The sequence below is a fragment of the Mastacembelus armatus genome, chromosome 3, assembly GCF_900324485.2.
Source record: "Mastacembelus armatus chromosome 3, fMasArm1.2, whole genome shotgun sequence".
Lineage (NCBI taxonomy): Eukaryota > Metazoa > Chordata > Actinopteri > Synbranchiformes > Mastacembelidae > Mastacembelus > Mastacembelus armatus.
The window spans coordinates 8,634,184-8,661,828 of record NC_046635.1 but is presented as its reverse complement, the minus strand read 5'-3'; the positions used below and the strand labels follow the sequence as shown (position 1 = coordinate 8,661,828).

Below are 27,645 nucleotides of genomic sequence, written 5' to 3'. Positions count from 1 at the left end.
AAATAGTGGAAGCGGAAAAATTTCAAGGACACTTTTTTTTTTTAACATTCCAAAACTATGTTTGCTTAAAAAAGTGGACATCTTCCCCATGTTTTTTTTTTATTATTCTTTTATATTCATAGGGACATATGCGTCAGTGTGAACTGAAGTCGTGAGTAACATTTTCTTAACCACGTTCAGCTCCTGATACATGGTAAACAGCGTGGTTCAGAAAAAAATCTCACTGCAACTAAACAGAAAAAAAGTATTCAAAGACCAAATGTGATGGCATATTCCGTCGACAGGGACACTGCATGATCTGACATTCACTGATGTCAAGGGAGAGGGATGTATTAACTCACGACACGGCACAATTTCATATTAGATTAAAACAGCATATAATTTTAGACACAGTTAAATGTTTGTGCTATTTAGTTTCCAAGGTAACAAGAAGGGTATATTTAGAGAGCACTAAACTGAGACAGAAGAAAAAAGTGTTAATAATCTTGATGGAGCAATTACAATTAGTCAAAGTCAAATAGTAAAGATCAAAACACCTCATCTGCTTACAGTCGAAGGTGAGAGAATGCTCAATAACAACCACGCAGCTCATTCAGCACCACTTCTGACACCTTCGTCAGTCAGTATTTAGTGCCATTACTGATTCATGCAGTACAGTAGAGTTTTTGCTTGAGCGACTCATCAAGGCAGGTTCAGGGAAAATACAGACGTCAATGAAAAATGTTATATATATAGTTTTTTTTATATGCTGAGTGATGTAACTCAAATAACTCAAACTACACTCCTCAAAAAATTAAGGGAATACTTAAAACAAATGTCAGCTTTTTATAAATGAATTATTCAAGTTGTGTCCACAGCAAGCAGCCAATAAAATCCAAAATCAACTTATGAAGGCTTTATTCAGAGTCACACTGAAAATGAAAGTGAAAAATTGCAATCACAGGCTCCAAGTTGTGCTATGGGTGTGGTCCCTGCGTGCCTATATCCACTCCCAAAAAACATCTGGGCTGTTTTTAATGAGTCGCTGGATGGCGTCCTGGGGGATCATCACTGAGTTCCTGGACAGTCTATGGTGCTACTTGGTAGCATCAGGTGCTGCGAGACATAATGTCCCATTGGTGCTCAATTGGATTTAGGTTAGGCCTGCCACATATGCTCAGTGTGAACCTGCTCTCCTCTGTGAAGAGAACCAGGCACCAATGGCAGACCAGCTGATTTAGGTGCTCTCTGGACCCTTGAGCAGCACAGTACTGGAGGAAGTTGGGTCCTCATGAAGCCTGTGAAACTGATTCACAATAACTTTTGCTTCCTAAATGCACAGATGATATCACAGAAGAGATAAGTGATGAGATGGGGCCGGATGTAAATGATGGGTATTTGTTTCATTTTTGGGCAGTTTATGTTAGAATAGCAGAGAGAAATGAGAGGTTAAAAATCATATAGCCCTTTGGTAGAAACCTCATTCCTTTATTGAAATTCATACTTTATATAAGAAAATATAGTATGTAATTTAATCCACATATTATATACAAACCAAATCTATTTGTAAAGAAAAAGAACTTAAATATGAACTGATTTCTGCATATTTTATAAAACATAACAGAGAGAAAACATACTTCAGGTACAAAATGTCTTTGCCACAACTGAATTTTTTTATGTAATACCCTTTAAATAGATTTCACATAATTTCATGTATCAGAGCTATTGATTACAGAGGTGGCTCTCACTTAAGTCTGGCATTTGAAGTTACCACCATATTTATTCAGTAAGAAACTTTTCTTCTGGAAACCCAATTTTGATTATTATCAAATAAATTGTAAACATAATCTTATTTTAATAACCACTGTGTCTTTATTGTGTTAAGAATTCAAACTGCACATGCTGTTTTCAAACATGGAAGCTCATCTTGACCTTTGGGAAGTAAAATAATCTTCGCTTACTATCTTCAGAGCTCTCAACTGCATCTTATGATCTTCATTCTGTCAATGCAGTCGAATCAGGTGTCATCAAAGTGACCTAAATACAGAAAAATGTAATATTATATGACCATGTTGTTCCACACACAGATCCTCGGTGACGCTTGAACCAGGTCGATTCACTGTGATATAGCAGTGAAAGCTCTGAAAGCTTGTGAGTGCACCTTTCATTTTAGAATATTTTGTTTCATATATATTTTTTAGCTTTTGTGTCCTGTTCCATCCCGATTTGGAAAGTTCCATTTTCTATGACCAACAGTGTTTGCCAATATAAACACCTATAGTATTTTGGGCAGGACTGCAGTCTAATGTTATATTTGTGACACATGGTGTCTCTATGTGTGTCAGTTTTCTAATTTAATTGGTGCTTATTTAACGTCTGAGCGCTGCCCTCAGTTTAGCGGAGCGTCCTCGAGGATTCTCTCTTACGTCATCCTTTTCAGGAAAGATGACTTTTCTTCGCAGAGGAAGCCAATAAATGCTTCCATCTCTTTTTCCATCTACCAGTTTTTCCTTCCTGGTTCCTTGCTTGGTTGGGCTGAAGTGATACTGATCTAGATTAGACAGGTCATCTCCCTGGAGGAAACGTTTGACCAGCCTGTCTTCTAGTGAATGAAAGGTGATTACACAGAGACGTCCTCCTGGTCTCAGTACTGCCTGGGCAGCACGCAGGCCTGCGTGTAGTTCGTTCATCTCATCATTCACAAAGATACGCAGAGCTTGGAAAGTCTTAGTGGCCACGTGCGCGGGTCGGTGGAGGCGGTCCTTACGTGCATAGGCAACAGCAGCAGGAAAAGATCCTATTCAAAAAAAAAAAAAAGAAAGTGTCATGAATGAGTGCATCTTGGAAAAACTTGTTCTACATCAAAGCTGCTAAAATTTTTTGTATTGCATTGGTTTTAGGATGACGTACCTAATAAACACATGGGATCTCCCCACTGGTCAGGAGAATAAAAGAAGCCTCTTGACTAAAAACACTAACTTAGTTCCCTTTGGCTTCATACTTCTAGATATGCTATCATCCGGCTGACTGAGAATCATAAGACATAGCAGGTGGGTGTACATTATTAATGCAAGCAGAGTCATTAGTTAAGTTGAGTGGAAACAGAAAATTAGATCAACTGACGTAGAGAGACACAGCCCAAAAAATATCGCTTGTTGAAAAATATAAACAAGCCACTATAACCAGTGGAGAGAGCTACACCAGGACTGAGCATCAGTCCATCAGAGACTCTGAGAGGAGCAGATGGAAGGTGGAGATGGTGTTGATACGGCTGATGTACGACTAAAATTCTGAGGTAAATGCAGCCAAATGCCTCTCATGATCTCTCAGTTCACTGAATGCCAAGTTAAAGTTAAATCTTACTGAGTACTGTTTTTTGTAGTCATTGCTCTCTGGCTGGTGCATTCAGTCTTGCAATGCTTTAAGTAAGACAAAAGGTGATTTATGTTCCTCTCTCTACCACAACCCTTCTCTTTAATACGCCTTAACAATTTCCACTTGCCTTTCAGAGGCAGAGAATTTTCCATGAAAAACTTCATATCTCCCCCCTCAAAATGCACATGCAATAAAGAGAGACAGATTAGTAACTGCAGACATGCAGAGAGCTGCACTTACAGACAGGAGCATCTGTAGGGTGCAGAATCCATCTGAGTTTAGGCCCTCAAGGGTCAATATGTGTGTGAAAATTGATTAAAAGCTTCCAACACACTGAAGATGGGAAAACACTTTATATTAACATGTGTGAAGAGTTTGCAGGCTCCAGTCTGACTAACTTATAACCACCACATAGAAGACAAAAGAACAATTAGACACTTACTTAGACCTAAAAGAATACTGCAATAAATAGAGACGTGAGTGATGTGGCATTTCTCTCCTCTTGCACTAAACAGCCCAAGGTGTGACTCACACTGCAATCGATACAATGCCTGCACAGCAAAGACCAGCCCTGGTCTGGCCTCACCAAGCCATGTGCTCCCTCCCTAATTCATCTTTCAAAGGTCCTACAGACAGATCCATGGAGAAAAGAAGGGATTCGGATCAGTACATAAAGGGGAAATCAGGCAGTTAAGATAGAACCCCAGCTTTGTGATTGTATTACACAGGGCAAAATACAATAAACATCATGGAGTGCTTGCTGTAGATACTCTCCCTTTGTGTCTCATCCTAAGTTGATATATTTGTTGTCTGTTTGCATCATCAGAAGCAAGAGCACAACTACATTCCACAATAAGCTATTTGGACAACAACAGTGTTTGATGCTTTGGTGTTATCAGCTGAACAAAATGCATGAATTTCCCAATAACAGAATAAATGGAACAGAAAAACATGGACAAGATTTTGTCCATGTGGGCATTAACAGCTCGACTGCACCTTTAAATCAATGCAACCGCGTCCTTCCTCCTGGCTACTCAACACACACCACATACACTCACACACAAAACCCAGTTAAATACAGCATGACTGTGCCATTCATTGGGCTGTTGTGCTAAATGTATTTGGTGCTGCAATTTAGAGTTGCTGAAGCTAATGTTTTTTTTTTTTTTTTTCTTTTTTCTTTCAGTCCTGCTGATTCCTGCTCGGTCAGCATTCAGCAAAATAAACAAACCTTCCATTCAGTTACATGTAGAGTTGAACTGGGCAAAGCTACTCTGCTGTATTTCCTTTTCAGGTTGTTAATGCACTTTGAAGGAAAAAAAAAAAAGCTCATGACGGGGATTTTTCTGCTCTCTTTGTAGCTGTATGACATGGTTGTGGCTCTGTGGCTCACTGTGCTATTTGAATGTGGTTTTATGCTAAATCTTTATGATCACTTATGTTATTTTTGTGGTCTTTTCGATTCAACACCCTTACCACCCAAAGGCCAGACACACAGCACTCTGTGTAGACATTGTGCTGGCAATGAACATGGTTCTTGGATGCATTGCGTCCTGCAGATCCTACAGACAATGGATAAACTGTTAAACTACTACTGTGCCAAATATACATAAGCTTCAACTCGAGAATGAATGGGACTAAAGGAGTTGTAGAAAGCCTTCAAATATGGAAAGGCCTGGAATTAATACATGAAACATAGTAGCTGATATTTAAAGTTGACCACCTCCACAATCACATCAACTATGGAATTAGAAAACTCCATTTATTGCTGGTTTAAACAGTATTTCAGCTGCATACATTACCACAGTGCAGCATCAGTTTTCACCAGTTTATCTGTGGAAGATAGCATGGTTGTTATGGGGACCCATCATTTACATTTGGCCCCAGGGGTGTATACAACTTTAAGCCCTGCTCATTCACAGTTATATTTCTGTATAGGTCTAACCAGTTTTTCAAAAATATACCTTATAATTTAATTGAAATAATAATTATCAAATCAAATAACAAGGTTACAGTGAAAATACAAAACATTATTTGTTATTTTTCACCTTGAAAAATGCAACATTTTGAATAAATATTTAAATATTTACTAAAGTGGGGCAGCATGGTGGTTAGTACTGTTGCCTCACAGGAAGAAGATTCCTGGTTGGAAACACGCTCCCCACCCCCCTCCAATAATTTCTCTGTGACTGTACATTTTTATATAGTGTCACAATTGGTCCTAGAGCCCCACCTGGAACTTTCTTAAATCAAGACCTCTTGGATTGTTCTGAATAAACATTGGCGGTGATTCGCTTTGCTCTTCAAAAAAGATCAAACAGCTGCTCTTACTCACACCTGTTCTCCCAGGGTGACACTGACGCACATACTGCTCTGTGCAATAACTAATGAAATGACATCTCACTCGTTCAGCAGCTCAAATCTGGAGGGATACAGCTAAAAAAATGATCAGTGAAGACAAACAATGTAATCCTGGCTTTATGCATGTGTTTCGTGTGTGAGCATACGTGGGTGTTTGCATTTGTGTCAGGTGTGTGTGCATATTTGTGAGCCGAGAAACGTGGGAAAAGGGGAAAAAAGCAAAGCAAAAGAGCAATGTGGAGGAAGAGAGAGATCGGCAGTTGTATATGAAATAGGGTTTTTTTTCAAGGCATTAGCCACATTCTGTTCCAGCCGACTCCAGCTCTGCCTTTCTCTCATTTTTTATCTTTCAGAGGAAGGTGTGGAAGAAAGGCACCCAAAACATAGGCAGGAGAGAGGATGATGACTGAGCTCACAGTCCATGCAATTTTCTGAGACAAATACGTCCCAACGGGAGACAGCCTTAATAACTCCACTCGTGTTTTACTTTCCCTTACAGCCTCCTGAATGCTGCGGGGAATTAATCAGGATAGCGTCTAGCTACCTGCCACTACGCTGGCCAGCTGCTGTGTCCGGGTGATAGGGTTGACACGGCGTGCCTCCACAATGGCTGAAGCTATTTTCCTGGCGTGTCTTTCTTCCCCATATGCAGTGAGGATGGATGCAAGAGCCTGTTGATCTAAAGTATTCACAACGTCAGCAGCGCAGGGCATGTCAGGGTACCTACGCACAAAGAGATGCCCAATTAGACTGTTTGACGTCACGTCCTTGCTGACAGTGGCGAATCCTTACAACTGTGAGATACAGCTGAAAAGCTTTATGTCTGACAGTTATGAATAGAATGATTGTGGGTAAATGAAAAAAGAAATGCAGGTTGTGCAATAGCTTATAATGAGGTTATTTTAGCTAATTTCACATTGTGCTGACATTACAATATGATTTATACATATTATTAAAATATTCAAGAAGCACTGTGTTGCATTACATATATATATATATATACATACACACATATATATATATATATATATATATATACATATACATACATGTATATATACATACATATATACACATATATATATATACATACATATATATACATATACATATACATATATACAGTGGGTACGGAAAGTATTCAGACCCCTTTAAATTTTTCACTCTTTGTGTCATTGCAGCCATTTGCCAAAATCAAAAAAGTTCATTTTATTTCTCATTAATGTACACTCAGCACCCCATCTTGACAGAAAAAAACAGAAATGTAGAAATTTTTGCAAATTTATTAAAAAAGAAAAACTGAAATATCACATGGTCATAAGTATTCAGACCCTGTGCTCAGTATTGAGTAGAAGCACCCTTTTGAGCTAGTACAGCCATGAGTCTTCTTGAGAATGATGCATCAAGTTTTTCACACCTGGATTTGGGGATCCTCTGCCATTCTTCCTTGCAGATCCTCTCCAGTTCTGTCAGGTTGGATGGTGAACGTTGGTGGACAGCCATTTTCAGGTCTCTCCAGAGATGCTCAATTGGGTTTAGGTCAGGGCTCTGGCTGGGCCAGTCAAGAACGGTCACAGAGTTGTTCCGAAGCCACTCCTTTGTTATTTTAGCTGTGTGCTTAGGGTCATTGTCCTGTTGAAAGGTGAACCTTCGGCCCAGTCTGAGGTCCTGAGCACTCTGGAAGAGGTTTTCTTCCAGGATATCTCTGTACTTGGCCGCATTCATCTTTCCTTCAATTGCAACCAGTCGTCCTGTCCCTGCAGCTGAAAAACACCCCCACAACATGATGCTCCCACCACCATGTTTCACTGTAGGGATTGTATTGGGCAGGTGATGAGCAGTGCCTGGTTTTCTCCACACATACCGCTTAGAATTAACGCCAAAAAGTTCAATCTTGGTCTCATCAGACCAGAGAATCTTATTTCTCATAGTCTGGGAGTCCTTCATGTGTTTTTTGGCAAACTCTATGCGGGCTTTCATGTGTCTTGCACTGAGGAGAGGCTTCCGTCGGGCCACTCTGCCATAAAGCCCCGACTGGTGGAGGGCTGCAGTGATAGTTGACTTTGTGGAACTTTCTCCCATCTCCCTACTGCATCTCCGGAGCTCAGCCACAGTGATCTTTGGGTTCTTCTTTACCTCTCTCACCAAGGCTCTTCTCCCACGATTGCTCAGTTTGGCTGGACGGCCAGGTCTAGGAAGAGTTCTGGTCGTCCCAAACTTTTTCCATTTGAGGATTATGGAGGCCACTGTGCTCTTAGGAACCTTGAGTGCTGCAGAAATTCTTTTGTAACCTTGGCCAGATCTGTGCCTTGCCACAATTCTGTCTCTGAGCTCCTTGAGCAGTTCCTTCGACCTCATGATTCTCATTTGCTCTGGCATGCACTGTGAGCTGTAAGGTCTTATATAGACAGGTGTGTGCCTTTCCTAATCAAGTCCAATCAGTTTAATTAAACACAGCTGGACTCCAATGAAGGAGCAGAACCATCTCAAGGAGGATCAGAAGAAATGGACAGCATGTGAGTTAAATATGAGTGTCACTGCAAAGGGTCTGAATACTTATGACCATGTGATATTTCAGTTTTTCTTTTTTAATAAATTTGCAAAAATTTCTACATTTCTGGTTTTTTCTGTCAAGATGGGGTGCTGAGTGTACATTAATGAGAAATAAAATGAACTTTTTTGATTTTGGCAAATGGCTGCAATGACGCAAAGAGTGAAAAATTTAAAGGGGTCTGAATACTTTCCGTACCCACTGTACACACAAATATTTAGGCCTAATAAATATTATAAAGGCATGTTTAGTTTTCAGTCTATGGTAATTGAAACTATGACTGGGTCATAGTTTCAATTACCCAATTATTAAAAATACACATTCAGAAAGAGTGTTTTATTACTATAAATTAATGATAAAAATGAAATGATAACACATTTTACATGCTACACAGGTGGAATAAATAATATTTGTTCCTATCCCTTCTCATTCACTTTTTTGTAGTCATGTAGCTACCTGGAAAAAATTCAAATATTAATTCAATACATCATTGGCCATTTAGCTTTGCAAGTCAATAGGACTGTTAGCAACAACTTGTCCAAAATGACCCATCTGAGAGTTTTTGAAGTTGCCCCAGTTGTTGAGCTTGAGCTACCTGCGGCCTTCAATGTCCAACTCACATATTTTTGTCCACCCAGTTTAAAAGTTTTTTCTACTCTCAAATGGATTGGAAGCCAGTGCAAAGAATAAAGAACCAGCATAATGTGATTGTATTTGGGTGTGTTTGTCAGTAAACAGGCACTAGCTCAGTGAAGTGAAAACCCATGGTAACATGTAAAAAGACAAAATGCCAGACCAACTATGGAGCCCTGGAATTCTATTGGTTTTTATGTCTAGTTTTGTTAAGCAGAATTAAACTAAGATCCATCCAGCTTCCAGACCTATTGTTTGTTGCTGATCTCTTACCTCTCTCCATCCATTCTCATATCCAAAGGCCCATCCTTGCTGAGAGAGAAGCCTCTCTCAGCCTGATCCATCTGCATGGAGGAGCAGCCAGCATCCAACAGGACAGCATCAATGCTGCCTTGCTTAATGTTCATGTTAGACAGCAGGGACTCAAGCTCACTGAATCGGCCAAGCAATGGTTTGACACGGCCACTGGAGAAAAGATTAGAGAAAGGAACAGAACAATATGACAGCTGTAGATGAGTTCACCTTAAAACGATACAACTGGAAAAGAAACTCTTTATAGTTTTTCTTATTATTTTGTGTTTTTTTTAAATTCTGCTTTCTAAAGGGCAGTGAAATTTTATTTTTACTCAGCTCATTGTCATTCTCTTCACAAGGTCATGTATAACACTGAAACATCACAAATCTCAGATACATTGTATCAATACTGTAATAGATGTAATACTATGTCAAGGACTTAGAATATGATAAACCTAAAAACTCTGGATAATTGTACCCTTTACCAACTGCTTTAGGAAGTTAAGTGATGTGATGTAAATTCTGTTTTTGAAAATCGTGCACAGTTCGTCAACACTCGAACCAGACTAGATAACTGCGCAGCATAACAAGGGCAAAAACTATTTACAAATGCTACACACATTGTTAATTTAAAGGAGAAAGAGCAAAGGGCTGAGTTTGCGTCCCTGAGGTGCACCAATATTAAAACCAGAGGAATGACTTATAGTTCAAAAAATATAGTAGTTCATAGAATTCTTAGGCCTTTTGCACTATGTATTCATAACATCTTATTTTAGCTGATGTGTTTTAACAATGCAAAATGCATGTCTGACTTTGAGCATGTCACCCATAGCCTGCATGATGTTCAGGTTTATGGTGGGAACAAAATATATATGCTGCTCCTGATAGAAAATTAATCTCAGCAGGTAACACATTCGCACACAGAAGCTGCCCATTACAGACACAGCCTGATCTCCACTGCAAAAGGCTGGGAGTTCGGAGCTGTGCTCCAAAACACCTTAGTTTGTGCTACAACTAAAGTAGTGAGGGAATAGAAAGCACTGTTCTTTCATAGAATTTTAGAAATGTCTGTAAATCTATTAAACAAAAAAATATAATAATAATAATGAAATATCACATTTACATAAGTATTCAGACCCTTTACTCATTACTTAGTTGAAGCACCTATAGCAGCATTTGCAGCCTTTTTGGGTATGATGGACCAAGCTGTGGACACCTGGACTGGGGGATTTTCTGCCATTCTTCTTTGCAAATCCTCTTAAGCTAAGTCAGGTTGGATGGGGACTGTCAATGGACAGCCATTTTCAGGTCTCTCCAGAGATGTTCGACAGGGTTCAAGTCAGGGCTCTGGCTGAGCCACTTTAGGACATTCAAAGTTGTCCTTTAGCCACTCCTGTGTTGTCTTAGCTCTGTGCTTAGGGTCATTGCCATGTTGGAAAGTGAACTTTCAGCCCAGTCTGAGGTCCTGAGCACTGGGGAACAGGTTTTCATTGAGGATATACTAATAACCTGACCAGTCTCCCAGTCCCTGCTGCTAAAAAACACCCCCACAGCATGATCCTGCCACCACCATGCTTCACTGTTGATGGTATTAGACAGCCGATGAGAGGTGCCTGGTTTCCTCCAGATATAACGTTTAGAATTGAGGCCAAACAGTTCTGAGTTTCATCGGACCAGAGAATCTTGGTTTTTGCTCCGATATGCATTGTCAGCTGTGAGGCCTTCTAAACTGATATTTCAGCTTTTCATTTTTAATAAATTTTCAGACATTTCTAAAATTCTGTTTTCACTTTGTCATTATGGGGTACTGAATGTAGATTTAAGAGAAAAAAATGTATTTAAACAATTGTAGTATCAGGCTGTCACATAATAAAATTAAAAAGTAAAGGGGATCTGAATACTTTCTGAATGCACTGTAGATCCATGATTCAGTGAAAACCCACAACGGCCTGAACAGCTTTACAGACAACCTTTTAAAAACCAATATATCTTTGAATGTTGTTCTTATCTACACTATGGAGATGCATCCTTGTCTCTGACAGGGCAAGACCCTGTGTATTCAGTCATTTCCTCATGATTGGTGTAATTCTCCAGTCACATTTATGCATTTTTCATTTGACCTTTTAACATTGTGTGAACACAGATGATAGCAGAAGGAAGCAGCAGGAGCTGGTATCCATACATTCGGAGTAAAAGGTCTTGTACAGCCTTTTTGGTTGCCCAGATATGAACAAGGGTTTCTAGATGAAGTCATCACTCTTCAAACAAACATGACCAAAAATATCTCATTTTTGTGGACAACAGACCCACTGTAAGAACTAAGCAGCTCAAGCTGACCTAATTTTTCTTATCCAGCACTCAGTACAACGTTTAATCAGTATGAGGTTAAAATTTGTTTTCAATCAGTTTTAAAAGCAGAAGTAATATGTTTTAACCCCACTATGGGACTTGTCAAAAAGGGATCTCCTGTCTAGACATCGTGACCTCTGGTGAGTGACACATGATACATAACTCTAGGGAATCAGCTCTTAGAAAATCCTGTTTTGAGTCTTGATTGGGCAAAACCAAAATACTGCCACTATTGGTATCCAGTGTAATTCATTTCATTCAATTTGTAATCTTTGTAATAATTTGTAATCTTCACACAACTAAGTGATAGTTCTGTTAATGTTCTGTAGAGTATAATAAATGTTTACAAAAGAGGGCTAAAATTAGCACAGTGGGTGAAAATATTTGGATAGTATGCTCTACATTTTGCAGTGTTTCTTAGCAAAGTGGGTATTGTACCACCAACAGCTGCCCCAAAGATCAATTTGCAATGTTACCTTATGCTCAGAATAATAAAAAACTGACCTTATGTAAAGGTAACATTATTCTCATTTAAAGCAACTCCATTAGCCTTTGTTAATGTGGCTCTGTCTATTTCTTGAAAATGGTCTGCTACATGCAGTGCTTCAGTTGCAACACGATAACCTAAGAAGTTAAGGAATATCAGCATGAATAGAACAATGAAAGACCAGTGGACTATATTAACTATATTAACTACCAGTGCAGACGACTGGTTTTTAATCAGTCAGAAGCCCGAGATGACAGCAGTTGTTACTGGCCTTTATTATGTCTTCTACAACAAAAACATAGAGCTGCTTATCCTTTGAAAAATACACACAGCCAAATATACTTCTTTACTAATATTTCTCTATTATATCAACACCTCTGACAGCTTCAGTACATAATACTGCCTGGATTTGTTTTAATATTAAGGTAGCACCGGTCAGGTGGGGTGATCCAATGTTCTTCTAGCTGGAAAAAGTAGCAGGTCTCAGCTCCTCCATGTAGGAAATGCTCTTTCAAATGCTTCAAACTGATATCTCACCCATCTTTGAAGCATCTAGCAACCTGTGCACGTAGATTGAGTCACTGTTCTCTACACATGAACCTCCATCTGGAGGAAAGGGCTTGGTGCTTTTAGTGAATGCCCACCATGACTAAGCTACAGCACAATGTCCAATCACTGCTCATCACACAAACCACCATTAATTTTCTCTCTACTGACGAGCACTGGTGCACCTAGATATCAAGTTTAGTATCTCTGTAAAAGTAGACCAGAGCCCTGTCAAATACAGATGTGATTATGAATTTACATACCCATGGCACAATTTCAGAAAATATTGGCCATTGTTTTGGAAAATATAATTGAACGTGCAGAACATATCTGCCTTTTTAAAATTATAACGACAAGTGCAATTACTAAAGACATCATCTGACCACTTTCCTCATAAGGAAAAGTTTTCTGTGTGATCATTTATATCTTTTAAAAATGGCTGGTATTTCTCAAATTGTACCAGAGTAATGTACATTTATAACTGTATATACTGCCATTAGCTCCCAAGTAGCTGTTTTATTACTCCTCTATAGTTTGATTTAAAGCAGTGTCAAAAGCATGTGAGTTACTTTAATTAAATAGAAAAGATAATGAAGTGTGTTAATAAACAGCTGTATAAAAAAAACATAAAACATAAAACTATGATAATCCTATCCCTTCTCAGATATTTTACTAGTTCCTCTTTTATGTACATAACAAAGACTTCACCTTTCTAAAGATTAACTAGGGGCATTCAAGGAAAGAACACAAATTGGCAAGTCCTTTATTTCAAAACCCACTGAAGACAAAATGGCAAGGGAGCATCTCACCCACGCTCCCAGGGCCTTCCTTTGCTTTGCTGTTGTTATTCACAGTGATTAATTTGTTGAAAATCTATAGTAAAGTCTTTGTTGTTCTCACTCTCTGCTACTGCGTCCTCAGTAGCACTCTACTCACTATCTCATTTTCTTTTCTTTATGTATGTATGTATCTATCTCTATAGATCTATAGATCAATCTGTATATCTATATCTGTCTATATCTACCAGCTAATATTGAGGTGCAGGCCAGTTAAAAAGAGACACACCAAAGAGTGTATCTGTGTATTTCTGTTCAGCTCAGCCTCTATAAATAGATATAGGTATCGGTATTAGCACTGTTGCCTCACAGCAAGAAGGTCCTGGGTTCGCAACCCAGACCTTTCTGTGTGGAGTTTGCATGTTCTCCCTGTGCTTGCGTGGGTTTTCTCCAGGTACTCTGGTTTCCTCCCACAGTCCAAAAACATGTATGTCAGGTTGATTGGTGACTCTGAAATGGCCCATAGGAGTGAGTGTGAGTGTGTGTGGTTGTTTATCTCTGTGTGTCTATATGTGGCCCTGTGATGGACTGGTGACCTGTCCAGGGTGTACCCCTGCCTTTCACCCAAAGAGAGCTGGGATAGGCTCCAGCAGATCCCCATGATCCTGGTTAAGGAATAAGCGGGTATAGATAATGGATGGATGGATGGTATTGGTATGGATATATGTATAGGTATAGATATATATATATATAGGGATATGTATAGATATAGATATAGGTGTATATACATATAGACATGAGAGTGAGTGAGAGCCAATGATAGATGTATAGATCCAGACAATGCCAAGTAGTAAATGTCCATGCGTTTATACTTTCACAACATGGATGTTGATTTAAATTAATAATCGACATTGTAACTTATACAATACATTTTACAAATACAAAACATTGTTAGTCAGCCACTAACAATTATCCACCTACAGTGAATGGCCGCCTCATTTGGTGGTATCTGAAGATGAAGAGTTGTGACAGTGAGAGGAGAAAGGGGACAATGCCTGGTGGGCAGCGCCTGCTACTGAACCCATGAGCTTTCCAATGACTGTTACATAAGTTAGGTCTATAAAACAATTGCTGAATTCCTCATTTTATTAGTGTTGGGGAGTAGAAAGAATGTGAGCTGGTCTATTAAGTTTACCTTCTCTGTGTAACTGCAGACAAGACACATTCTTGTGGCATTGTCAGCGCCAGCCGGCACACTAACTGGCAAAAGAGGGCTGAGAGCAGTGAGTTGGCAAGAGTTTATCTTTAGACTGAGTGGGATCTCATAGCTTTAGTTAAAAGCAGCTATGGGAGGAGTTTATGTTAAGTATTGTGACTCTACATCATAAAGCAGTGTTCCCACTCTTACCCAGTTAATGTGAATGAATGGGACAATGTAAAAATGCAAGGACTTATAAAACTCTATTATAACAAAAATTACACAAAAGAGACCTCTGCCTCATATTTATATTTCTATACACTCACATAATTTAAAGTTTATATGTTAATGCAATCAAAGTCTTGCAATGGCTAACGACTTCGCCATTCAGAAAACTCTGTCATGTTAATCAAAGTTATTTAAATTCTATGCAAAGTACTTCTGCTTTTTAATTTTTGGAAATTAAAATTCTGAAGTCTGTGTGTCTGCCCAAACGCAGGTGATGAACATACCTTCCACTAAACACTGCAAGTTCTTCTACAACACGTTTTTGTAAGCTGCTGAAGGACTTAAAAATATGCAAAACAGTTACATAACATTTCTAAATTATTAACTTCTTTATGTGGCTTAGACACAGAGTTGGAGATATAAATGCCTTATGTAAGGTCTTATATTATTAAAGAGGACAAGTTTCAGTGGTGTATGTGTTGAGGCCAAAGTGTGGCCTCATAATTACTTAAGAGAACCAAGCTATTTATAGTGGCACCCCACAACATTGACATCATGCAATTTTTTATTATTCTGGCATCTCACTGGATCGTCCTAAAACATGATTTTACCTAAACTCGCACAGTCCATCCGGAGCAAAACAATTACGGTATCTTAAATTTCAGAAGCTTTGGTACGTTGCCTTTTGCACCACACTATTGCCTTTAGACGACCATGTACCAGGTAAAACCAGTTCTATACTGAGATTTGAGTTTTACCAAATTAGTGACAATGTCATTACTCAACCTGAGTATCTCAATCTAATATCATTTAACTACACCATTACTACTACCATTCAACATTACTTGACAACTTACTGTTTGATGGATCGCACTGATACTCAAGATGAATTGTAACTGTGGTGATCCTCTAACTTTTCCTCCAATACCACCATGAGGTTCACATTTGTGTGTGTGCAGACACTTATGTCCCCCTCAGGATATAAAATCATATATTTAAACCTCAACCAGTCAGCTAATAAAAAAAAAAAAAAAAAAAAAAAAGGTCAGAAATTGGTTTCCATCACCAGAAAACTCAGCTAATTTCTGAAGGGTATGCTGTTGGCTAACTGGAAAAAGACACATGAAGGAGTGTGTATCTGTCTGTTTCTGTTCAGCTCAGCCTCTGACTGATCTCAGAACTCTCCAGAAACTTCAGTTCTTTGTTTTATCTCCCTGCGGTCTCTGCACATTTATGAACTTGATTCATAATGCCTCAAGATAAGCATAGTCTTTTAGTTCAAGTTGAAGCATTTTCTACCTGCAGACACGTCTTTGTGCCAGGTCACACTGGCCCTTACAAATCTGCATCTAATCATGTCTTTCCATCCCTCCCTGCAATCGCACCTCGAAATTCACGTTCTCTCTGAACACACCGTACATGTTGTTGAAACCATGCTCAAGATATTTTAGCACATATTTTATAAATATACTTTATGAATAAGCACATTCCAGTGATTCATTGAGAAAAAATTACAACAGTTTTATCATTTGAGGGTAAATCGATCTCTATATCAAATTCAGTAAGAAACAGAGATAGTTTTCTTTGTTAGCAAGGGCTCTTATGTGCTTTCTGTATGAATGTGATATTTATCTGTGACAAAAACTGATATTGGCTACGTTTCCTCAATAGACGGATGAATCAATAAAAGTTAGTCATACTGCCTTTTGCAGGATGTCTACAATTTGTTAAACTGGTTATTTGGTTTGAGTTGATTCAGAGGCTGTACAAAATTTCCCACAACCGTCCTTTTGAGGCTAGCACTGTTTTAAACCTGCAAAAACAGATATCACAATCTTAGGTTACAAACCATGAAGAGATTATTAATCCATTTTGACAGGAAATTCAATTCCTATACAATTCATTCTGAGCACATTTCTTCATTAGTAATGAACTATCATGCTCAAATAAAATAGGACTTAGTTTTCATAAAACATGAGGTTTGACTACACTTCACAAACCACTGCTAAATTATTTCTTGTATTCACCTGTTCTTGTCCATCTGGAATAACAGTACATTCAGTGAGGACATCAGGGACCTTCACAGCAGCATGAGTTTGAGCGCATGCTCATTCAACACTATGCTGCCTCTTCACAAATCAAGCCTGAAATATTCCCTTGTGTTGGCCTGCTCAGTTCCTTTACCTGCGTCACTGAAGCCTAAGACAAGATGCTGATTGATTGCTTTCAGCAGGGGAGCAGTGATGAAAATATCTACAGTCCAGTGAAGGAAAAAAAAGGAAAGAGGCTACAAACGCTAAACAAACACACACAAACATGCTAGTTTTTATAATGTGTCCTAATAAAGGCTATAAAAACTGTCCTGTGACTTTTTATTTAGCATTAAATCTACAGGAAACATCTATAGAAATCTAAATGGATGTTGTTCATGGCCTTGACAAAAATACCCATGGCACAATTTCAGAAAATATTGGCCACTGACAAAAAATTCATTAATAGCCGCCTTACCAGTTTATTTTTGTCATCTTTATTTTGTAGATTCTAAAGCTTAAGTTAAAGAAATGATATTAATGAAGTGAAGTTTTCAAATATGCCAATTTTCATGGTTGTGTTTGTGTCGGTAAAGGCAGGTGCCTATGGAACATGCTGCTTGTATACTATGGTATTGTCCATGTTTTGCCTTAACAGCAACAGCCTCATTGATTTCTGTTAGGGAGGATGTTCAAGTTAGTTACTTGGATTTCAACCAATCAGAGTTTAGCAGTAAATTCCAAATTTAAGGCAATTTCCTCATGGATTATTTCTGTTATGGATTACGCAACAGATTACTGTATTGAATGTTTGTCACTTGCATAAGATAAAGTATTTGCCACTGTAATGTATTATTCTTATTTCAGGTTTCACTGGTGCCTTTAACACCATACCCCAACCAAAACAATTCCCTGTGCTGTTTTAAAGAAAGTCTGCCTTTAGTCTGAATCTAACCTAAAAATTACATGGTGATCATCTGACCCTAACCCTACATCCAGGAAATATAACATCAGAAAAAGTGCTGATGAATTAAATGCAGGAATACAAACTGTTTTAAGTAACAGAAATAACTTAATTTGGTTTAGTTCTTCAATCTTAATAAAAAGCAGATTTTATGGCTCCTTTCCAACACAAACGCACCTTTTGTATTCACTGAAAATTACTGAGATGGAAGAATTACACCACTTGCTACTGATTGATTAGGAAAACCGAAACAAAAGAAACAGGTTCATGTAAACACAAAGTCAGGTTGAATGAAGTGAAACAAAACGTGAATTAACCAGATTGTATGTTAGATCAGTTTAAAGGTCCTACAGGTTAGAGCTACAGAATGATGTCACCCACTTTACTGTTAGAATAGACACGTTTTACCATTAAATATTTGAAATAAGCTCAAAGAAAAGAGAGATTAATTTGTACAGATGGAGTATATCCAAGTCTGCTTCATATATCACAAGGTTTTGAATGCAGACAGTTAAAAATCACATCAGGCTGTGTGTGTGTGCCTATGAACACAATGCACACACATAAAGTCAATGTTTGCCTGACTTGGCTTTTCAATAATAGTTGGGACTTTTTCAGATTTCTAACATTTTTTGTAGGTACAACTACTGTGGAGCTTCATTTGCACTGAGGTCATAGCAACAACAAGAATGGTGAAAAGCAAAGAATAACAAGGCTGAACATGCAGGAGAGAAATCCCATTAATGACATGGGTGAATATCTTTCAGAGAGCAGAGGATTGCTTTCATTCGCTAATGCTCTGAAATAACCATTAGGAGGTGAAATGATTCTTTTTGTACCATAAAACTGGGTTCAGAGTCACACCAACACTCAACAGTTTGCACTGAGGTTATAGTTTCCTCAAGACGTGAGCACAGTGCAGAGAGAAATTCCTCTAACCCTGTTGTGTGGATGCACTGCGTAGGCTGCCAGGGTCTTTTACTCAGGCTTCCAATAACATTGGTTAATTGCTAGATTTCTCCATCTTCTCTCAACTTGCATCACGAGTAGGCGTGGAAGAGTTTACAGCAGAGATATATTGCTGCTGACAGAATACAGTGTTCTCATTCTCTCTCTCTCTTAATTGTCATTCCCTGCTCACAGGCACATTTCTCTGGCAGATTCCCTTGAGAGAGGTTTCCCCAGAATCTACGTAAAAGGATTCCTTCCCACGCCATGGTCTTAGGAACATCTCATTTTCATCCTCCCGCGCCTTGCTCATGCACACACACACTCCCTCTCACCCTGGCATTGTGTCCTCGTGTCTCCCTGTTCTCTCACTCTCATATTTTCTTTTTTCTCTCTCTCACCACTTTTTAACTTCTGTGGGCTTCTCTCTTTTTTTCCTGCCCCCCCCCCCCATCTTATAGATCCTCCGTGGGAGGCAGCATCTCCCTCACACTGCAGGCGTGGGCCTTTACTCTGACAAATGACATGCCGAGCCCACCAGCTTTGCGTGGGGAGAGAAAAGCTTTAAGTTAAGAAGGAGGAATGGATTTGATTGGGTGGTAAAACTCAGGGGCTGTATCTTTGAAAGCAGTATGTGACTGGGCTCAGGCAAGAAGTGAGATATAGAGGGTAAATTGCATACTACATCACACCTACAGTGTGTTTTAAGAAATAATGGCCACAAACTAAACACTGCTCAAAATGGTCAAGCTGTCAACTGTAACAATAAAAATATATGGTAAAACATTATCCATGATATACTATAACATTTGTTTCGACATCTTGTAGCTTTAAGCTGTAACTTGTGCTTTGCTCTAGTTGATCTTTTTCAATAAATCACTTACAAATGTTCCTCGGCTAACTGCTGGGCCAGAGAAATTGATGCAGGATCTCGGTCTAAGGCCAGGATTGTGACTTCAGGAACTGTATTTAGTATTGCTTTGGTATGACCACCACCTCCAAATGTCATGTCCAGGACCACCTACATGCGAGAAAGCAAGAAAACAACACATTCTTCTCACAACAGGACTCCTTAAACATGATTCATCATCATCATCATCATCTTTTCATCACAATGTTAGTTCTTCATTTAAGATTTAAGTGCCATTAACATGTTAAATCAGATTTTTATTAATCTGCTATGAACCAGGGTACTTGATGTCAAAGTTAATTCATAATTGTTTATGTTTAAAAGCAGACTTCCTGTGTGACTATGACAGAATAACAATTTATGGTGGGGATAGTTTTACACACACACATATTGCTCAGAAAAATTCACATCAGATTTCATGAATGAATTATTAAAGTTGAAAACCTTTACTAATGTACACTGTATAAGTTGATCAGAGCAAATTAACATAAAAACAATCAATGGAAACCAGAATCATCATCCTGTGGAGGGCTATATACAAAATTATACTGAAAATCAAAGTGAAAATTTTAAATCACAGGGTCACTGAAGTTGTGCCAGCCTATAAATATCTAGGTGTACACCGGGACAACAAGTTGGACTGGTCGTTTAACACAGATGTTCTATATAAATAGGGGCAGAGACAACTTTTCCTCCTAAGACGGCTTCGGTCCTTTGACATCTGCAGGAAGATGCTGCACATGTTTTACCAAACTAAGATAGTAAGTGTGCTGTTTTATGCTCTATACTCAAGTGGCAGCATGAAACAGATGGTTGCAAGGTGGCTAGACGGACTGTTGCAAAAACCTGGTTCCATGACTGGAACAAGGCTGGATGAACTGTAGGCTGTGGTGGAGAGAAGCACACAGAAAAAGATAGAGGCCATCCTGGAATACACTGACTGTTCCCTTCACCACCATTCTGATGGAGCAGAGAAGAAGCTGCAGTGGACGACTCACCTCACTGTACTGCAGGGCTGCATGATACGAGAGATCCTGCATACCCACTGACATCAGGTTGTACAACACTTTAGCCAACGGCGGGTGACTAACCAACATGGACAGGACTATAACTGACTACTTTTACTACTTAGTACTTATTACTTTCACTACAAGAGTACCTAAATCTCCCTTTGGGGATTAATAATGTTTATCTTATCATCCAAGTTGTGTTAACTTCATTACAGCAACTCATAATGTGACTCAGAAGTGTGTATGGCCCTCACATGCCTCTATGCTCCCAACAACAACAACAGAACATCTGGGCATGCTCATGATGACTCAGTGGATGGTGTCCCAGGGAATCATCAGTCTGTGGTGGCACTTGCTGGAGTCGGATGCCGCAAAACACAATGTCCCATTGGTGCTCATTTGGATTAAGTTTAGGGGAACGTGAGGGTCAGTCTATGGCGTCAACATCTTTATCATCCAAGAAGTGCCCCACAGTCTGACAATGCACATGCCGGTACCTCACAGCAATCAGGGTACTGTTGGCTATGACATGGAAGCAGATGCTCAATGATGTTAGAAGCAGCACAACAACCGGAGTCTCCATATTCTTTAATGCCTCACATGCTTAGTGTGAACCTCCTCTCATTTGTGAAGAGAACAGGCCACCAGTGGCAGACCTGCCAATTCTGGTGTTCTCTGGCAAATGCCAATCAAGCTGCACAGTGCTGGGCCGTGAGCACAGGTTATACTAGAAAATGTCAGGGTCTCATGCCATCCTCATGAAGCCTCTTTCTGGTCAGAATCAGTAGCCTTCTGGAAGTCACTTTGTAGGGCTCTCACAGTGCTCCTCCTGTCCGTCCTTGCACAAAGGATCACATACAACTCTTACTGCCAAGTTGGCCGAATACGGCCCCGTCCAGCTCTCTTGGTTTAACAGACGGTCTCCTTTATCTTCTCAATGTTTTGGAGACTGTGCCAGGAGACACAACAAACCTTCTTGTGACTGCACATATAGAAACTGGGCTACCTGTGCAACCTGATAGGGCTACAGTTACTAGGTCATGCTACCAGTCGTGAAAGTACTCTAGCAAAACGCAAAAGTGAAGAATCAGTCAGGAAAGATCATCCAAAAGATTATTTGACTTTTTTTAATGTAATGAAAATGTCTTTTTTTGAGGAATTCCTTATTGATATAATTGTGAATATCATAAACCTTTACCTGCTCAAGAAAATGTCATCTTCGCTCATCATAAACCAAATGTTTAAAAAAAGCTATTAAACATCAGCTAAAGTAATTTTCCATATGCTTCAGAAATGATACAGAGACGACAATCACTAGAGAACTCAGATGTGTAAGTCAAAGGGTTCAAAATCATTTTTCATGTTTATATCAAACATTCCAAAGTGGAAATGTGTACTTAAGGATATTAAATGTGCATGTGCAAGTGCTCTAACATGTTACAAGCATCTAACTGAAACACAATTTAGTAAACACATCTTGAGGGAGAGGGAGTGGGAAAATGTTTTATCTGATACCTGTCAACCATTGCACAGCATCTTTGCTGTTAGTCAGGTAGCTGTGATCTCAGCTGCACCCATAGAAAACCACTCACCAAGCAGAAAACATCTCCTGTCCAGGAATATTTCTTAATATATTTCTTGTCTACCACTGCTACAAGTAAATAAATAAATTGCAGCCATGACTGAACAGTCTGAGATTGCTTAAATAATTGGCTGAATGATGCTTTACTTTTTTAATATCTCTGCTCTATGATTTAATATAATGCCAGCAAATGGTAGGGAACAGATGTAAAATGACACAAAAGGAAATGCCAGCTATTCCCCACAAAAACATTAAACATCTCGATCGATAGTGACGTTGAAGGTGGGGTGTGTGCGTGCATGTGTGAGGGAAGAAGTGATCAATGGCGGTTCCCTCTCCTTTCCAGCGCACAGCAACAGATGGGGAGGGGGTGTGGGCTAGTGGGATGACTCACACGCATAATGAACTTGCCTGTTGTGCTATTCAATACAAAAAAAGGAAAACAGAAACACAAACAGCAAAGTAGGCTGGCTTTTATCGAAACGGTCGACACAAGCAACCAGGAGACAAACTGCTCCTCTACTGGAGTGTGCAGCACTTCTCACAGAAAAATGTTGTCACATCTTAAGAAAGATGTGTCCAAAAGAACAAAGGTAAAGCTTATTTATTTGACTAGAGCAAATCATACACTGCCAACTGATGCCAATGTTCGTAGCAGTGGTTGGCTGGAAATATAAAGTACTGTATGTTTATTCACATTTGTATTACTGCCTCACTGAGCACACCATCTTTATGAGGTTATGTATTTCACCCCCTACGCTTACTCACGCACAAAATACACTGAGCTAAAAATTAAGTGCACGCAAGCCAAAATTCATAATTTGATGTTTACAAGGTTATTCATAAGGTAAATTGAAAATCTAGTTCCTTTCCTAAGGGAAAATGAGATTCTTCAAACACCCTTGTGAGGATCTTCCCTATTTTTCGATATGTCTGCTACTTCTGCCACCAGATGGACAAAACAACTTCTTGAAGAGATTTGGTGATAATGGGTTTGGCATTTGGGATGATGATTGACACCAAACTTGGGAGTGAGTCATTCACATTGATATTTCATACAGAGGGGTGTCAGCTCTCACCTAGACCAAGCTTTCCCAGAGAATGCAGCAGGCTGGAATTAAGCCAGAACACAATGTGGGTCATTTGAGTGTCTAAATCCAGAGATGATACTTAAAAAATACAAAAAGTAATTACTGAAGTGTATGTTTTGTAGTCTGTTTCATGGTGTGTAATATCTGCCTTTCCCAGCAGAGGGAATAGAAGAGTTAGGACTGGTCCATGTGGTGCAGTCCAGCAGTGAAGCTGTAAGGTACAATAATGCCAGACATTTCAGCAATCACCCCACAGCATTCTTAATGAGGGCATGTCTTCTCCAATGGAAAAAGTAAAACATTATAGTCTGTGTGTTAAAATAAAATCACAGGTTAGGTCATTTATTTAGAAACATTTTACAAAAATTCATGATGCAGGGAAACTATTTATTTGTATTATTGAGATTTTGCATGTGTAGTACAAGTCCTACATAAGTAAATAATATCCTGGCTGCATGGAAAAAGTTGCCTCATCTCAAGTCTTCTTATGGTTGCATTCATTAGGAAACGGGGAGCAGGAACCTGAGAGAAGCCTGAGTACTCACCTAAATCCTACTTGTGACTCCCCAGCCCAGGTCAGTTACAGTGGGGGTTCTAAAATGTCACTGAGGGGAGTTTTTACAGATCTTGTTACACTAACACACAGACCATTAGGGAGACAGATACACGGGTACAGGATCGCTTTTCTTGTCGCGTCCGTTGCCATGGCAAGAGTGGAGGTAACCGGTTTGCATTTCTTTCTCTGTCACACAAAGTTCATGGCAAGATACAAGTAAGCACGAATTTGACAGGTTTACGACACAAGAGCATGGTATGAAAAGACGCATGTGGAGGTTGTGATTAAGGGAATGATGATGGTTTTATTATCTGCAAAGAGTAGTGAAGTGTCTACATACCTGGCCATTGCCTCTGTGGACCCAGGATATAAATCTCACACTTAAAACTGCTGCTATGCTCAAATTACATCAAGATTACCTTACAATAAAATTACTTTTTAACAAGCCTGAACCTTTATGCCTGAACCTCCTAATTACAGCTACAGTATTGTATTTCTATACAGCTTACCTCCACATGTTGAGTTTACTTTAAAATAGTGCAAGTATGTTTCTCCTTTCTACTTCATTTTAAGGAATACAATAATAGGTGTCCGCATTGGTCTTGCATGTAGGCGGCAGAAGTGCATAAATCAGAAGGGAGAGCAGACAAACTCAAAAGACATGAAAGCTTCCTGCAATTACTCGGTAAAGAGATTATGTTGATCATAATGTCTGAGATGCACGCAGCCTTTTGCCTCACCTACCGACATTTAAATGACACAAAGCATGCTTCCTGTGTGCCTGAGAGAGAGTGAAAAATACAGGAGCACAAAATGTTGACAAAACTTTTTGCCAGAGGGTTCCTTCCAAATGCCTTCCAAAAGCTAATCTCTCTTTTGTCAAAGGAATGCTGCAGCGTTACGACAAATACTTTCAATCCACATCCACTGAATACTGTTTACACTCTTCTGGCATGAGTTTAAAAAAAAAAAAAGGCACTTGAAGAGGAATTTGAGCTAAGTGAGACAGGACACGTCTACACGCGTAACAACAGTATTTGCTCATTTGCCTCAAAAAACACCCATCTGAAACATGTCTGATGTAGGTCATTTCCAAATGAATGAGTGGGAATCAACAAATCCTACCAGAGGCACTTACAAGCGGTAAAAAAGGCCAGCCTTTCTCAGTCTGTCAGCACATATGCAAAGAAAACATTTTAGTATTAGTGTGTAGAATTGTGTAGAGTGTTAAAAGCATACACTAAGAGTGTATGTATGAGGTGGACACTATACTGCCTGCCTGAAATATGGAAAACATTGCTCTGACATTGTATGAAAACATTATTGACCTAAAGTAGCAAGTCCACCATACAAATAATGCATTTATTATACTTTTTTATTTTTATCTCAGCTGAGTTCCTGTTTTTTTTTTTAAATTGGACCATGCCATTCCACTGTTCCTCCGGTCATACAAAATGCAAAAACTCTTAATTGCACTAACTGGCCTGTGCCTAAGTGCACAACATTCAAGGTGATTGTATTTTAGTAAAATCAGAGGAAAACAAAATCTGTGATCCGTTTATGCACTGTATGTCATTTTTCAGTGCCAGTCATTGCATTGTTACATTTGCCACTTAAATTTTCTTTTAAATGAGCACACTGGGTCACACTGAAAAAAAAAACTCCCACCCTGCAAACATGTACTTGCAGGTATAACAAGGCTGACAAAGGTTAACACTGCCAGGGATCAAACAAAATCTATGAAAGGCATGATACTACATACAGGGCTACTAGATAAATCCTACTTACATGCTCACACAAGTTCACACTTACACAGTGGCACAGCTCACACAGTTACTGATGACTGCTCCCAACTAATTCATGCTCCATAGGAGATACCAAATAGAACAAGGGATGTGTTGAAGTTATTTATTCTGTTCTATAAAACATATTCAGCTTACATGCTACGCTTGTAGCTTAAGTACACTGAGAAGCAATTAAAAAAGTAAATTTCTGACCAAAATATTTTGATCATCATAACTTTCACTATTTAATTTCTGATTAGTTACCACCAACGCTGATCTAATCAATAACCAATGACTGCTGACATGATTCTATAAAGGGCGTGACAGCAAGTTGAGCACCTTCCCCTGAAGAAAATGTGGCTGGAAAAGAAAGCAGCTGAAGAGCCATAGACTGAACAGAAACTAGTAGTAAATGTGCATCATACAGTGGGTACGGAAAGTATTCAGACCCCTTTAAATTTTTCACTCTTTGTGTCATTGCAGCCATTTGCCAAAATCAAAAAAGTTCATTTTATTTCTCATTAATGTACACTCAGTACCCCATCTTGACAGAAAAAAACAGAAATGTAGAAATTTTTGCAAATTTATTAAAAAAAAAAAACGGAAATTGCACCGATATATCCACAGAGATATGCTGCAAAAATGTAACTGTGCAGCTTGCAGAGTCAGCCATGCACAATAAAAGTAAGGCTAACCATTATTAAAACCCAACATTAAAGTTCTTGTGTACATAACTTCAGAAAAGCATTGGACTTTCCCCAACATTTTTTTTTTCTTGGAAAAATTGTTGACAAAGTCAAGTACTGACTAGGAATTCTTCGGTGTTAGATCATATTTCTAAAGAAATCCCTTTTTTGGATTGGCTGCAACAACACATCAGCTACTGGTCTGTAGTGTGTAGTTCTCAGCGTAGCACACGGCAGAGGACATACTGGAAAACTATCTAAACAATTTCAGGAAGCTGACTAGTCTGTTTATCACGGTGTCTCCCCACACCATATATAGCAAATCTCAGGCACAATCTGGGCTGTTATGAAACACATAGGCATAGTTAAATCTCTTTATGTTCCTTTGGTGTCACCTTGTTTTATGCTCAGGAAAGATTAATAAACTCATGAACATAAGGCAGCTAAATAATTGCTTTTGCAGAGAAACAAGTAAATCAACTGTGTTTACCAAAGATATGGCGATTGTTTAGGTCTACATAATGTGTACAAAATAACTTTCATAAAATATGTATATATACTGTATAGATGTGATAAAAACCTAAGAATCAAAGAATAGTTAAGTGAGAGCACAGTATCTGTCACAATTTTTTTTTTTCATGGTACACTGCATGGCTTGATTTTTAACAGAAACTCATCATGTCCTTAGTTGTGGGTAGTGGTGGCCTAAGGTTTAAAGAAACAAGCTCTTGGTCAGTTCAGTTCTCTAACATATCAGTTAATTATTTTACAAATCTAGATGGGACAAGTAAAAAGGTAGAGCTTGGCCCTCCCTCACTAACAAGGGTCTTGAGTTTGCTCTTTAGCCACAAATGATCCAGTGGACCAACAGGTCAGACTCCGGTTGTGCTGGGCAGCTTCCAGGTGTGAATAATCTAAGCAATCAAAGGTAATAATATGATCAATTCTAGTAAAGGCTCAAGATGATCAAAAGATCCACTCAGGTGAATGATTTTCAAGATTTTGCACATTAATATACAGTGATCGCTGTCCAAGGTCCTGATCCTGAGACCACCACGGATGAAGGAGCTGCCAGGCAATACTCAACATTATCCCGTGTAAAATGGTGACAAAATCACAACAGAAAGATCACACACCATCACTTTACTCGAGTGGTAGCCCAACACTTATAGACACATACAGATATACAGAATACTAAGCTCAACATTATCCAGCATTAGGTTGTTTTTTTTTGTTTTTTTTTTATATACTGATTAAATATGTATCTGACATATTGAAATAACTGCAATCCATGACACATGTCACAT

The 27,645-nt window shown here is 38.9% G+C and overlaps 1 protein-coding gene across 2 annotated transcripts in view; it reads right to left on the bottom strand.

The window, feature by feature from the left end:
• Positions 1-1,567: 1,567 nt before the first annotated feature.
• The window catches only part of mettl15 (methyltransferase 15, mitochondrial 12S rRNA N4-cytidine), a 40,733-nt gene continuing 14,655 nt past the window's right edge, over positions 1,568-27,645 (bottom strand). For both annotated transcript variants that reach the window (XM_026320559.2, XM_026320558.2), the window contains exons 3-6: positions 19,604-19,740; positions 9,173-9,364; positions 6,260-6,438; positions 1,568-2,776 (exon numbers count right to left, since the gene is read on the bottom strand). In XM_026320559.2, the coding sequence (XP_026176344.1) occupies positions 2,349-2,776; positions 6,260-6,438; positions 9,173-9,364; positions 19,604-19,740 (936 nt within the window). In that variant the 3' untranslated portion in view covers positions 1,568-2,348. The remainder of the gene's footprint in view (positions 2,777-6,259; positions 6,439-9,172; positions 9,365-19,603; positions 19,741-27,645) is intronic.